The sequence below is a fragment of the Micropterus dolomieu genome, linkage group LG10 (genome assembly GCF_021292245.1).
Source record: "Micropterus dolomieu isolate WLL.071019.BEF.003 ecotype Adirondacks linkage group LG10, ASM2129224v1, whole genome shotgun sequence".
Taxonomy (NCBI): Eukaryota; Metazoa; Chordata; class Actinopteri; order Centrarchiformes; family Centrarchidae; genus Micropterus; species Micropterus dolomieu.
Window position 1 is genome coordinate 3,811,272 of NC_060159.1, and position 14,975 is coordinate 3,826,246.

Consider the following 14,975-nt stretch of genomic DNA (forward strand, 5'->3'; position numbering starts at 1 on the left):
ACTGCAGTTTTTTCAAGTGTCACTCAGGAACCTTTTGAGGTTATTATGAAATATAATATAATGAATGGCTAAGTTGTATTTAGATAATTTGGTTTTGGTTTCTACAACTTTAATACAATCGAACAAAGAGAAATATACATAATTGAATTTTTTATTTATTTTATTTAAATACCATATCCACAAACCCAAATGCACAGATTCAAAGCCTATATTCTCATTATTATCATTAATCAAATCAGTATAGTGATTTAACCCTTCAGATAATAACAGCATTGCAAATGCATTAATTAAATACATACACTGGCTGCTCATGAGTTACTTTAAGACGAGTCGTTTATGAACAGCCAATTGTTATGTGCGCACAAAAACACTCCAAAACACCCCTTCTGATGTTTTCCCTCCTCTTTTTCAACAGCTCTCCCCTTTGTTCATCCTGTGATGTCATACATCACTAACGCCAGTGAGTAAGTTTTCTAAGCAGACAACAGAAAAAGCGAGCTGCATTCGACAGACAGATGGAACGGGAAGCTTCTGCAAATACACAAAATTTTGTTGCGCAAGAGGAAAAAATGACCAAACCCTGATTTTACATGTTCAGAAAAAAGAGAAAAGATTTAACTATTAAAGAGCTGTGATGCATCACAGGAGGGGAGGTTCAGTACTAAACCCTCTGAGAATAGTCCTTGTAGCTGAGCACACTGAAAGTGCAACCCACAACTTGACAGTATTGTAGGTTCAAATCTTGTTCTCAGTACTGTCATCCTTTCACTCTCCAGCAACACAGCAGCAGCTCAGCTCGGCTCCGCTCACTGACAGACAGCAGCACAAGAAGGAAGGACTGCAGGCTTAAAGAAAAAAAGTTTCTCGCTCTCATTTGCAGTTAGTCTTCCTCTTCCTATCCTGCACTGCTAAGAGTGAATGTGAGGAAGACATCTTGTAACAATTAATGGGCTGTGAAACAGGGGCTGACCTGGTGGGGGATAAGGCCTACAGGGAACTCAAAGTCTTCATTCACTTAAAGTGAGACAGTGACGCTTTTGATAGAAGAAATAACACTTCTTAAATTCATAAGCAACAAAACAAAGATGACTTTGTTCACTTCAGTACACCCAGGGGTTTTGCTGCTACAGCCCCACTTATGGTGGCTAATGTTAGCAAACTTTAGATAGACATTGCCGTGTAAGTGATCACTCAGTTCACTGACTCAAAGAGTAACCTAACACTAAATCTACTTTTCTGAGTTATTAAATTACATAGTTTAATTCAATTCTATTTATATAGCGCCAAATCACAACAACAGTTATGTCTGAGCGCTTTTCATAAAAGCGCAGGTCTAGGACATACTCTATGATGTTATTTACAGAAGCCCAACAGTTCCCACCAAGAGCAGCACTAGGCGACAGAGGCAAGGAAAAACTTCCTTTTAAGAGGCAGAAACCTCGAGCAGAACCATGACTCAGGGTGGGCGTGAGAGAGAGAGAGAGAGGGGAACAGAGAGAGAGACGGAGGGGGATGGAAGGAGAGAGAGAGGGAAGGGAGGCAGCCTACACAATATACACACAGAGGTACAGACAGTAAAGGACAGTTTAAGGACAGACAGTTTTTTAATGTAAAACTCAGATAAAACTGAAGTTATTGTTCTGGGGCCTAAGCACCTCCACAACGCATTCTCTAAAGATATAGTTACCCTGGATGGCATCGCTGTGGCCTCTAGCACCGCTGTGAGGAATCTTGGAGTTATCTTTGATCAGGACATGTCGTTTAAGTCTCACATGAAAATGTTGTGATGATGTTTGATATATATCATAAAAACCAATAAAAATAAGATTAAAGATGAAACATCTTGGTCAAGGTTATTAACATTTAAAAAGAAACAAGTCCTAGTCTTGTATTGCAATTTTTATTTAATTTGCTCAAACAAAACAATATGTTAGCATGTAAGAAAAGACTAATTAACATGAGAACAGTATGGTACAATGCAGATGATAAAAGAATTCTGGAAACCCATCTAAGAAACTTGCTTAAGCCAAATTCATTGCAAATATCCCTGCAAATTCAGAAATCCTTTAGCTCCCTCAGCAGAAAACTGGGTTTTTGTGGACAAAGATAAAAGTTCCCATCAGCAACCTGACGTTAACATGGAGCAGACCTCACTGCAGAGGACAAAACGGATTTCCAAGCGCGTAAAGAAAGCTAAGCTGCTGAACACAAGGTCTCTGTGACAGTTAAATGGCATGACACTGTAGCCAGACTCATCTGGCCTTCCAAGCAGGGCTTTAGGTTTAGAAAAATCATCTCAGAGCGAAGATCATCTTTGAACCTATCTAGGCTTCATATCTCAAAGATTTGTTTGTACTTCTGAACTTTAAGAAAAGCAACCTAACAACTATATGGAAATAAATCACATTTATGTAAAAAACAAAACAAAAACAAAGAAGATCTTGGTGCAAAGATGTTTTCTCGGTGGGGAACAGTACAGAGGTCATTTAATTCTCCCTTCAAATTGACATGACCATGATGGAAAGAAGAAAGACAAACAAAATGCAAAACAACTGCACATGATCATAACGACAGTCCCCAGATATTATTACTAGTCATCTTTATATCTTTGACATATTAAATGCAACTTCGGAACAAGGCACAAACCACATAGTTTCACAAAGAGATAAACTTTTCTTGATCAAAACATTTCACCCGCCATCATGTCCAAAGGACTGAACATAGACACAGACATCTTCCTTCCATTTTCAACATCTTAACAAAATGACACAAAAAAAGGCGACTTTGTTGAGTGTGATTATGTTTAGCAGGAGCTGAATCCTTTGGTGAGATAGCCACACTGTTGGTCACAGAGGCTTTAAGCAACTGTATGTTGGATTGCTCTGTGGATTTTTGTCTTAAAGTGCAATCGATGCGGTGTAAACACACTACAGGGAGCGTCTTGGCTGAGTGTTTCCATTTTAAAAAGTGGATGAGAAGATGAGATAACTTCACCAACAGAGACATAGAGCATGAAATCTAAAAAAAGATGCCCAAAACCCCTGTCTACACTCCAATCAAAGGGTTATGGCATCTGTATGTCTGAAGCAGAATGAACCCATTCCTTTTTCTCATCACAATATTTTTAACAAGTTTGACCTGATCTAAAGTGAACGAGAGAAGCTGTAGGGAAATTTAATTTTCTCAAATCAGTGATATCCATACAGTCTATGGTGATATCTCATCTTTTATAGCAAAGCTATAACATCCAAGCCCTTGAACACAGTCTTGTTGTATGAGATCCAACAGCCACAGAAGAACTAATTAACAAACCTTTCACTGGGATCCCAGGGTACAAGCAGGCCACGGTGTGGCTTAGCTCATTCTGCTAATCATAATTCAAAGGGGCACTCCACCGATTTCACACATGAGAATCAGTTCACTGCCACTCAGCCTTCTATGGTTCTGGAGAAGCTAACCCTGATGATGTCATAGTGATGTCACCAGGGTAATCTCTGCCTATGCTTGGAGACTACATATGTTTTGCAGAAATCTAGCATTACAAGCTGGGAGCGTGGAGTCTGAAAGATGTTTACATTTATCAGACAGTGTCCAACGAAAAGATGCTACTGAGTTGAATTATGGGAATTGTAGGACTAAAAGCCGGGATATTTCACCCTTTGCTGATTTGATTTTGACTGTTGCTTTTTCAAAATATGCTTATTGCAAGTCTCTCAACTTAATGGAAGTGCAATACTAAATCACTGTAGTGCCCCTTTAAGTTACAAATACTGTTACTGTTGCAAAGGAGCCAGAACAGTCACATTAAGGATGAACTGTGGCGCATTGTACTGCTTTGGGAGATGTCTGAACCAATGGATGCATGTAACAATCACGACACCACAAAATTCTCACTGTAGATGCTAAATCACAAAGCATCATTTTACAACTTGTTTAGGATAAGCCAAGCTTGTCCTGCAGACCCCACTCTGGATGGCTGTTAAGCCAGTCATGAGTCATTGATTGTTTTAGGTGAGCTGTCCCTCCCCAGGATCTCATTTAGAAAAAAGGATTGCAGATTTGTTACTTTGACATGTGACCTTGGAGCAACAGCTACAGTATTTGGACATCAGTCTCTCAGCTCACAGCATATCCCTCAAACTCAGCACTGAACTGAAGGAAATGTTGAAACAAAGTGACAGTTCCCTTATCTACCTAAAAAACACAGGAAAATACAGTTTCTCATTTTAAGGATTTGACAGCGGCAGGAGAAAAAGGCAAAGAAATAAAGATGAAACAAACACCACTAAGCACTGGTGAAATAGAACATGGCACATTCATGTCCTCACATGGACACCATCTCCTACACACTGGGGTTGTCCTGTGCATGTTTCAAAAGGTATACTTTATAAATGCAGTAAAATAAAAATAAAGGATTAAAAAAACATTTCAGCTCCAATGTGGCTAAAGATACAGTATCCTTGGATTTTATAGAAAAAAATAAAAAAGGAGTTTTGTGATTTAGAAACGATGTTATTCCATGAAATCACGTCTTACAGTGTTGCTCTGATATTCTTTCATGTCAGCCTTCAGTTTCACAGAAGATCTGCGATGAAGTTGACAAGAGGTGGAGTCACACAGAAAAATTGTCCAACAGGGGCTCGGGACGGCCAAAAAGGACAGACACTGAAAAATGTTTGGTGGTGTTGGGATCGGGGCAGGTGGGCCTTAAAATAGATGCTACACTTATTGCTTGTAATAAAACGAGTGACATTTAATGCACTTTCGTGGCAGACTTGTGACCCTCACCGTATAAAGAAAACTACCGTACATGTGTACACCAAACGCAGTACCTAAATATGACGAACATGACATAGACTGAGAGAGAAAAGGGGGAGAGAGTCTTTAAATCAAAACGTACCGGAAGGAAAAGTCAGTTCTATCTACACGTCGGGCCATGGTCAACGAGCATGACGGGTATTAGCAAATCAGCACTTGTTGTTGACAGATAAAGTTTGGTAGAGAGCTACAGTGGCTGCTGTCTGGCAGGCAGCAACCCTCCGCGTCTCGTCCACCTGAAACTGAACAGTATCAACAAAGGAAACAGTAAAATGTCTCCGCAGAGCGCTCACTCCAGAAGGGAAACAACACATCTGGTTATGATTCCACAGACGAGAGAGCATCCTGTTTAAAGACTGGATTATTGAGCTACTTGATATGGCCATAGATCTACATGGAAACAGACTTAGACTGGTTGATAGATACTTTTTTTTTTCTAAATAACTTTTTCTCTCTTTTGTACATATTCAGGTTAAAATAGTATTTGAGGAAGACAAGCTTTACAGTGTCCTGCAGTGGTGGACCTCACCAGAGACTGTCAGTCCCCCATACACACTCACACACACCCACACATGCACGCACGCTACCCCTATGGCATTATGGGAAAAAAAGTTTAGTTTCCATACCCACCTTCTTCCTGTCTCCAAACTCTCCTAATAAAACGTGCCTTTTGATAGGAAATCACGAGAGTTCTGATTCTTAGCCTCAACAACGCTGTTCACTTATGCGCCAATGGTTAATACAGTATCATCGAAGAGTTCAAGATTGTTTTTTAAAATGTTTTTTTTTCTTGTTATTATAGGACAAAGAGAGAGATATAATCTTTGCATAAAGACATTCGCTTCTCTTTCAGACGGTGCACTGTCCTCCAGGATGCGATGCCCTCAGCGGGAGGAGGGGGTGGGGCAGGGAGCCAGCCAGAAACATGAGCCTTCATAGAATGGATTCTGAGAGTCACAGCTATCCGAGTTACAACACTCCCAACACCACCCTGTCCATTGTTGTTCTGTCCGACGCTGCTCGGCCCCAAATTATCTTCTCTCTCAGTATTAAAATGAGTATTGTCATCATCACCGTCTCCATCATTTTGTTGATTTTATTTTCCGCTGCTGTATTGTCACGTCTTAAATTGACTGTGGTTGTCTGTCGGGTCATGTGGATGTAGATGTTCTGAAGAGGGAGTTTAGATCCTCTATGCTGTGCTGGACTTTCCCAGCTCCTCCCTGATTGCTAGGGACACAAAGATAAAGATAGACAGACGCATGTGAGAAACACAGAGTTATTTTTGAACTGAGCTCAACTTTACTTGTGAAGGGGGTTCTATGTTGGTCCTACCCTTTTTTGGAGGGCTGTTGCAGCAATGTGTGGTGTATATTAAGCTACCAAAACTTAAAATGATGTAATGCCTGTGAAATCCATAATATTGAGCGTAGCTTAATAATAGTGCATGATATCTGGGAACACGGCGACATCGCTAAAAATAAGAAAGATGGTACAGGAAACACGACCGGTCACATGATCAGATTATTAAAAAAAACACCCATGTTAGCCAGAGTAACATAGAAGAAAAAACAAAGGCGAAATGAACAAAGTATTACCAAACCACACGCAACTACAGTCTTCCTGTGCAATGATTATTTCTAACATTTCGTGTGCACTCACTTTCAGCTTTACCTCAAACTAATGTGGTTTAGATCATCTGGCTATACTGCTGGCTTGTTAAAAACCTGTCTGGTTGTATGACCGCTTGTGTTCGTTGCCCTGTGTTTTTGCCATGTTCCCAGATCTCAGCAATTACTTTGGTAAGTACAATACTTCTGCCCAAGTTGTAATAACCCACGTACTTCACTTACTTGTTACTGATATTCAAGGCCCAATTAATCCACTAGTGGGCCCTGGGGCACAACGTGAGCAGTGAGTCCTATTAAGCATGGCATTAATTAAATGAAGTTAATTCAATGAAAATCTATTTTAAAAACGTGGTAGGCAATTTATTTTAGAGGTATGTTTTGTTGTTTTAGTAGAGATTCTCTTTACATGCTGACAGCAACCAATAAATAAATTGCTCTTACTCAAAAATATGTGTGTGACTGGCTGGCCTCACTGCCTGTCTACCTGAGTGCACTCTACCTGCGCACTCACTGTAAATGAACATGTGTTTAGCGGGAGTGTTTCTGGATGGAGGCCTGTCAGGAGGGGGTGGGATTTTTTCAGTTTGATACTTTCAAAATCTAGCCGTCTCTTGATAGTTCTCCAACGCTGCCTACCCCAGCTTTAAGTATATGCACCACATAAGCCTTGCATTAATTGGAATATTGAAGGTATTAAAACTACATTTTGACACAGGGTCTAAAAATTACACAAAAACATTAGGTAAAAATCAGAAAGACACACTAAGACTCTATTTCAGTTCATATTATTGATATCAATAAGGCCTGAGTTCTAGTGGCACTCACACCCTCCAAAAAGGTTGGACCAGCATAGGACTGTCCTTCCCCCAGTTCAATATACTAGGGCTACTGCGCTGAATGCAGCTAGCTGCAGTAAACTCTCAGGCAGCTTGTCTGCAACAAAGTATAGGTGCTGCAGCTTGCTGAGAAGCAATAAGCTATGAGTCAAAATAGTATTGTACCTTTGATGTAAACAAATTAATTACTGTGTTTCAGTGAACAGAGTATTTTCTTTCACTTCCTGTCTTCAGCCAGCATTTCAGGTTAAACATAAGAAAAGCCCTGATATATAATATATAAATCAAAGTTATCTAAACAATGCCCAGTGGAAGGAAGGAAAGCAAGAAAAGAAGAAGAGTGCTCAATTGCTTTGTTTAGTGTTTGATGTATAGATTCACTACTTGAGAGATGTCTGACAGGTTTGGAGTCTCTCTGCCGGATGGCTTGAGTGTGTGTAAATAGAGAGCATAGGCTGCAATGATAATTACCATCAATGAGCTCTTCTTTTAGCTTTGACAGCTCCTTCCTCATCTCATCCAGAATGTCCTTAAAAAAAAAGAAACAAAACAAAGTCACCTTTCCATACAACATGATCAATTTCAGGCCTCAGAGAAGAGACAAATAAGTCTCCTGCCACCTACTCATTTCTACTGTCAACTCCCCTTGGAAAGTCACATGACATTAAGAAGAGATGCTAACTATTTCCTTTGGTTTTTGAATTTAGTTAGGTGAAGGCCCTGCCAACTGGCAAAGGGAGATTCTTTGTCTTCTTTACAAAGCAGCTAATAACTTAGTGGCAGCAAGACGTAACAAAACTGATTATCGGTTATACTCTTTTGCCTCCAATTCACACTTAATGAGAAGCCAATAATGAAAGTGAGTATAATAGTGGGTTTGTAGGGTGTCATCTGTCTCCCAGTCCCACTGTTGTGACCAGTTGTAGTGACAGATAGACAGGACACTGAGAGACTCTGTACTTATCTAACAGGCTCATTCACAGAGGTCAGAGGGAGGAGCTGCCTTAATATATGACGGATCACCGCACTCACCCACACTTTAGATATAGTTAAACTTGTCACAGGGCTGCATAACTAGTTATAAAAAACAGAACAAAAACCACTTGAACAATAAAAATCCCTGTGTAAGAACAGGTTATGCTGGACCAAATAAGACATCTAACCTTAATATCTATATATTATTTAACATTTTTGTATGATTTATAATATGCAGGTCATTACGATTTTTGTATTACAGACCAATATGAACTCAATATCTTGAAACAGAATTACAAGTAAAACTCATATAATGCAGGTATTTGTGCCATACAGAAAGTTGTTTATTACTGAGGAAGAGATTTTGTCGCATAAACAGGAAGTATAACGTCCCACCTATAATGTACTGTGATGAAATAAAAATTCACCTTAAAATTTGTGAAAAGGTGATCCAAGTGTTCACTTACCTGTTTCAATCTGTCATAGTCAACAGCATCTGTTGGCACACCGTTGGCACTTAAGGATGCAGTAGGTGTAGGAGTGGATTTAGGTCTGTGAGGAGAGACAAGGAAGAGAAAATAAAGTCAGTGTAAGAGGAGAACAAAGAGGAGCCAGGAATGAGGTGAACAAACAGGATGCTCAAACACTGGTTGCTACATTATTATCATCATGTATATCAAATAAATACACATTTGGGATCTAGTAAGACCACTCAAACAGCATCTGACTTCATACTAGCACATAAAATAGTACTAACCTGTGCAAACATCATAAAACAGACTGCTTGCAAACTTTCACTGGATCTTATCTGATGGACAACAGAATATGAGACACACCGTGCATCTAGCAAGAATGTGACTTGCAAAAATATTTCCATTATCTGGCTATTCATATTTTCACAGCCTGATCAATTTTCTGTTCAAGTCAATATACTGTCTAATGTAAAGCCATATGATTTCAACATCTGCTGCTGTAAACCCTTAACAGGAAAATCAACCTAACTTTTTTGTTGCTGTGGAATCTGATGGCAAAAACCTGTCGAAAGTATATATTTGTTCAGTAGAATAGTTTGAAATAAAATGTGCTCATTAAGGGACTGCTGCCCAATCTGCACTTAGGAACCAAATCCTGGTCATGCGCACACATTTGGCAAAGTCCATGAACCTAGACATGCATGTAAACACACAAGAGCAAACACACACAAAGGTCTCATCAATCTATGAAACTTAATAAGGGAGTTTGGATCTCTCCAATTATTTTGAAGATTCCATACATCCTCTTCCCCGTGTCAAGTAAGGACCCTATAGTGCAATGTCTGTGTGTAATTTATTCCAAATGCTTCTCAGAAAAGCGATACGCCAGGAGGATGCCAGCAATAGCGGAAAGACCTTGTATGTGCAGCTACACTGAGCGAATCATCAGGGGGAAATTTCACAGAGCAGCCTATCACTTTCAAGACAGGAAGTGTGACAGGAAGGAGAAGTGAATGAAAAGGAAATGAGCTCTGCAGCGGGTCATTTAGTAGCTATGGGTAGGAAATACTGTATGGAAATGAAGTTTGTGGTCCTTGAGATTTATATTTCAGAATGTGTAAAGATAATATCTGTAAAGCAGGACAGAAGACACAGAGGAGTTGAGAACTAACATCAGTCACAGCTGCAGTTTACACTCAGTCCAACATACTTTTTGTACAATGTTAATAACTTTTACAATATTCAGACTGGGAAACATTATACTAATAATTTTTGTTCAGTCTGATTTTTATCTCAAAGTTTTAATTTGATAGGAATTACATTAAAAGGAAACAGTGTTTTCTTTATCAATTAAACTGCCGTTTGGCACATTGTCATGACTGCTGCTTGTTGGTTTTGTCTGGAATTTCATGCTGAACACGTGATTTAATCCATATCATAAGGAGCTTACACAACTGTAAATATAAAACCATGTGCAGCACTATGAGTTCATGCACTTTAACAAGTCCCAGTGTGCTCAGCTCTCTGTGGGTCCCATACTAGATTCACTCTTAATAAGCTGCAATCAAAACGGCCCATCTGGTCTCCTCTCTTGTGCATGTGCGTGCACACACATACGCTTACACACACAGCGGGGCCTTATCTGTGAGTGCCTGCTGGATCTGCTCTGGCTCTATAATGATAATACAGTGCCAAGTCTATTCTGCACTGGGCGGACACTCATTTTTGTGTCTGTGTGTATGATAGGGTGGTTGTACAGTATGTGAAGTACACATATGGATTTTCTTGTTTTAAAGACAAAAACTTCAAACGTTTCGAGGACAGCGGGGAGAGCAGCATGCAAAAACTAGGACTAGATTAAGTTAGAAATCCATCATACAGACATGAACTGGTTTAGAAACACATCACACAGCAGATGAACAGAGCTGGCCCCTGCAGGTCGGTCAGGTTGGAAAAGACAACACAGGGTTCATTCCAAACGTTTCATCCAAGCATTTGAAAGTAGCCCCTCTCCAACAAAACCACGTCCATCACAGCAAAACTTGATGAAAAAAAGTAGATTGTTTTAAAGAAAGGGGTTTCTCAAACTCAACAGGGCCTTTTGTCTCTACCTGTTGGAGGAATCTGCTCCCATGGGATTTCTCCACGGAGACTCTCGTCTGTGTGAGCAGCAGAGACACTGACTTTACAAATTACAGCTTAGTATCTATCTGCGCATGTCCCCAGCCTGATGAGAAGGCTTTGGGTCAGGGCTGTTCATAATGCCCATTTAGCAGGCTATTATACGCTAACTTTCTCACTTCCTCTGGATTTAATCTAAAATAGAAAAGAATACCACCAAACCTCTAACATGGTTTTAATCCACAGTTAAATCTAAAGTATCTTTTAGTGGTCTTAACTAATCACTACAGTGTGACCTGGAGGTAAAAGTATTATCAGCCACTATTTGGCAACGCAGATAAGTGGCATCGTGAGGCTCTGACTGCACTTACTGTACTCCTGTTTACTTTAAATTGCTGGTAGTGACGCATTCATCCGACCAAACCAGCAGTCTTGATAACTGCTTAGCTAAAGTTGGTACAGCCTATTCTTCTTCATTCGCACACAGACATCAGCTTCAAGTTGGGTGTCTAACGTACATCCAGTGTGCACATTAAGGCGACATAAGCTTTAGTGATGTTAGCCAGTGCTGAACGGCCCAGCAGTGCATCATGCTGAAGCTAACTGATGCTAATGCTTTTATATGCCCCTATGGTCTCTTTCACTGTTGTACAGTGGTATTGCTGTTAGCATTCAGATGGGCAAAAAACATGAATATTACAACATTCTTTTACTTCTGAGCCATTTCAGTATAGAAAATGTACTTTAAGTGCAATAATACACAACAAATGACACAGTGTAAGAGAAACTACTTGTTCAACAGAGAAGAGGTGAGATACTTTACCTTCCGATAACTGGAGATTTGCTACCGTTCATGGTGTTTGTTCTTTCCCATGGCTTCCTCGGCATGTCTGGAGAAGAACAAAACAAAAACACAGCAGGAATATGAAAATTAAACTCCTCTTACATATGATATGCAGTTCAGCTAATCGTTAACAAAGCAAAATTACCCTGTATCATCATAAAAACAACAAGTAAAGTTCTAATAACTATAAAACAGCACATTTGCATGAAAACTAGACAATGCTAACTTGAATCCTCGTCGCCTGTGGGAGGAAGATGCATATTAATTCCTGTTGTTGCTCCCCCACTCTTCAGATTGCTTGTTCACTCACCTGGTGTGCTACAGGCTGACACTTTGGGGGTTGTGTTTATCTCACCCTCCTCCTGTTTGACAGATAGACAAAGTTCAAAAGGTCAAAAATGAGTCACACTCAGGCCTAATCCAATCAAATTTTGGTTTTAAAACTGAGACCTTTTGCTACGTTTGTACCTCCCGCCCAGACTAAAACGGCAAAAACGAAGACCTAAAAGGGAGAAGTTTGAAAACGCTGCCAACCCCGTTTTTCGTTTTGAAACTCTGGAGAGCGTTTTAGTGAAGACGGGCAAAAATGGAGGACTTTAGAAATGATGACGCAGACGCTCACGTTTGGCTCTCTGATTGGGTCTTATAAGTCATGCAAAGTAGAAACACGATGCTACTGACAGAGTTTTTGAGTTGGTATTAAATATTTATTGAAATATTTTGTACCATGCAAATAACACTTACAGCCTACACTTTTAACTCCTGTGTTACATTCAGTAACAGTCCCAGTTCGATATTGGCCCATGCAAAATAAAATCTGGTGTGGTTCTTCGTCTGTAGTAGCCTATATTCTTCTTTCGCCAAATCTTCTATAGCTACGGAATAGACCACCTGTTTCATGTTTACACTGGCACACGCATGGCCCAGTGTACGTGAAGGGCCACTAGATGCGTGTTTTCAGTCGTTTTAGTATAGACGGAGATCAACTCTGATACGCAGCTAGAAGTCTGGTGTGGACGGAGATCATATTTGTTTTAATTCTCCATTTTTTAACTAAAACTGAGTAGTGTAGATTCGGCCTCAGAGGGTCACAAATGTAACTTGTGGTGATAATCAGTGAGCGTTTCTACACAGACTGGACAATAGAAATCAGTGGAGGAGGGATTTAAAGCTTTAGAAACACATTTTAGTGAAGTGTTTGTCTTTAATTTGTTTGTGACCACGCTTCAGTTTTTTCCCCCCCATACGTAAAAGTTTACTTTGGTTTCTTTAATCATTAAGATATGATCAGCAAAACTCAACAATTCATACAGATGTTTCACATTAAAAGCTATGAAAAGGAGAGTTTATAACCTTTGAACAGCTGGAAAACTTTTAATGTGAAACATCTGTGCAGGAAGTGTGGGTTTCATTGACATCTAATCTAACTATAAAGGAAGCAATCTCATCAGTCTGTCCTTCGATTTCCTCAACAACATTCATCCGACCAACTTCACACTTAGTAGGTGTATTGATTAGGACCCAAGGGAATGCAGTGTCAAATTTGGTGCAATTTGGCCGTGGTGGTGGCGCTATAACAACAAACTTGACGTTTTGGCCTGTAACTTTAGAACCGCAAGTCTCAGAAAAAAACCCAAGAAAGCAACAAATCAGACTGCTCTGAACGGGTACGAGTTCTGAACGGCCACGCCCCAGACAGGTACTGCACTAATACATCACAAATAAAGGCAAAAGCCTGTTCCAAATAAAGGCCTGGTTTTCTCTGCAGTTCAGGAACATATTTCAGACTATGTTATATAGACGTAGTGATTACAGACTGGAATGTGTTGTGCGACATCCACACAGACTTTCACACTGAGTGATTGAGGACTCATTTTACACAGGAATGTAGTGAATGTAGAACACCCTGTACAGCCTGGACACACTGAGGAAACCATGTGTGTTATCACACAGAGGAGCTACTGTGTTATTCAGCAGTGAGAAGACAGAGCAGCTCTGATGATACTTACTGATCTCTGGTCAGGTTCAGGTGACGAGCCCTTCTCTGCAATTCTTCTCCTGTAAGGCACAAAGCCCAGGTACAGTTTAATGTTGACTAATAGCAAGTTACAACTCAAACCACTTCTTTCTTAACTCAAGGTTTTGAGTAAAACCTGGAATTCAGATCTACATTAATTCTATAATTAAGTATATTTATCATTTATTTGACTTGAGAATACAGTCAAACGAGGATTTTACCACAAATCACCTCAGAATTTTGCACACTACTGGGAGGCTGGGAACCTATGGTGACCAACATTGTGATCAGTTGAACAACATGTAACATATACTGCATACCAGCTGGAGCAGACTTTGTCAGTTCATCGTAACTGAGTACCTAATTGTTGTTCTCCTCAACGTCAACAGTGGCTATATTCTACCATTTCCAGTACATTGCTGTATTTTTAAATGTAATTATTTATATTACTTCTGCAAATACACGCATGTAACGTAGCTGTAATAAGAAGAAAAAAGTAAGGACTAATAGGATCTAATGGGTATTGGAACCAAAGAATGTTTATTAAAACAAGATCTGGGAGAAACAGAAAGTATGTGTACCTAGCTTGACATATACTGAAGCTAACAATAATATGTGATGTGACTCTACCTCCTGGCCAATAGGGCGCTCATCTCCTCCATAAGCCCTCCTCCTCCAGGCAGAGGGCCATTGCCTCTGGCTTCAGATTTGGCCCCGGCGGCCCCTCCTGCCCCCAATATGGCTGCTGCCAGAGCTGCCCCTGCGTCGTCACTCTGAAGGGATACAAGGAACATCTCTTGTGAAACACAAATGTTCTTTACAGGAGGAAGTATTAACACTATTTTGAGAATTATACAAGAATTGAAAACATTTTATTGGTTTTTTTTTTGTTCATATCATATCAGAGAAACTATAAATACTGAAAAATGCAGAAATGTCACATTTCTTGTTAATTTCTGTATTTCATCATGTTATAAACACAAGCAGACATGCAGTGATTTTGCAGGAAGGCTGTCAGCACTACATGTAAACCTCCTCTGAGTCTGAGAGGTGACAGATGGTGACTGTGTGTGTTTGATCATGCGTGAACGTGGATTGTGTGTTTGGACACTGATTCTGTGTGATTTTGTAAGAATATAATGTGTGAGGGCTGTGTATCAACAGTGTTTCTGTTGATCTTGTTGTTCTGAAACAAAGGACAGAGAGAAAATAGAAGTGTGTGTGTGTGTGTGTGTGTGTGTGTGTGTGTGTGTTGGGGGG

The 14,975-nt window shown here is 39.9% G+C and overlaps 1 protein-coding gene across 5 annotated transcripts in view; it reads right to left on the reverse strand.

The window, feature by feature from the left end:
• Nucleotides 1-1,884: 1,884 nt before the first annotated feature.
• The window catches only part of enah (ENAH actin regulator), a 135,928-nt gene continuing 122,837 nt past the window's right edge, over nt 1,885-14,975 (reverse strand). For all 5 annotated transcript variants that reach the window (XM_046060350.1, XM_046060349.1, XM_046060351.1 and 2 more), the window contains 7 exons: nt 14,346-14,488; nt 13,708-13,756; nt 12,009-12,060; nt 11,678-11,744; nt 8,728-8,812; nt 7,757-7,814; nt 1,885-6,048 (listed from right to left, as the gene is read on the reverse strand). In XM_046060350.1, coding sequence (XP_045916306.1) covers nt 6,011-6,048; nt 7,757-7,814; nt 8,728-8,812; nt 11,678-11,744; nt 12,009-12,060; nt 13,708-13,756; nt 14,346-14,488 — 492 coding nt within the window. In that variant the 3' untranslated portion in view covers nt 1,885-6,010. The remainder of the gene's footprint in view (nt 6,049-7,756; nt 7,815-8,727; nt 8,813-11,677; nt 11,745-12,008; nt 12,061-13,707; nt 13,757-14,345; nt 14,489-14,975) is intronic.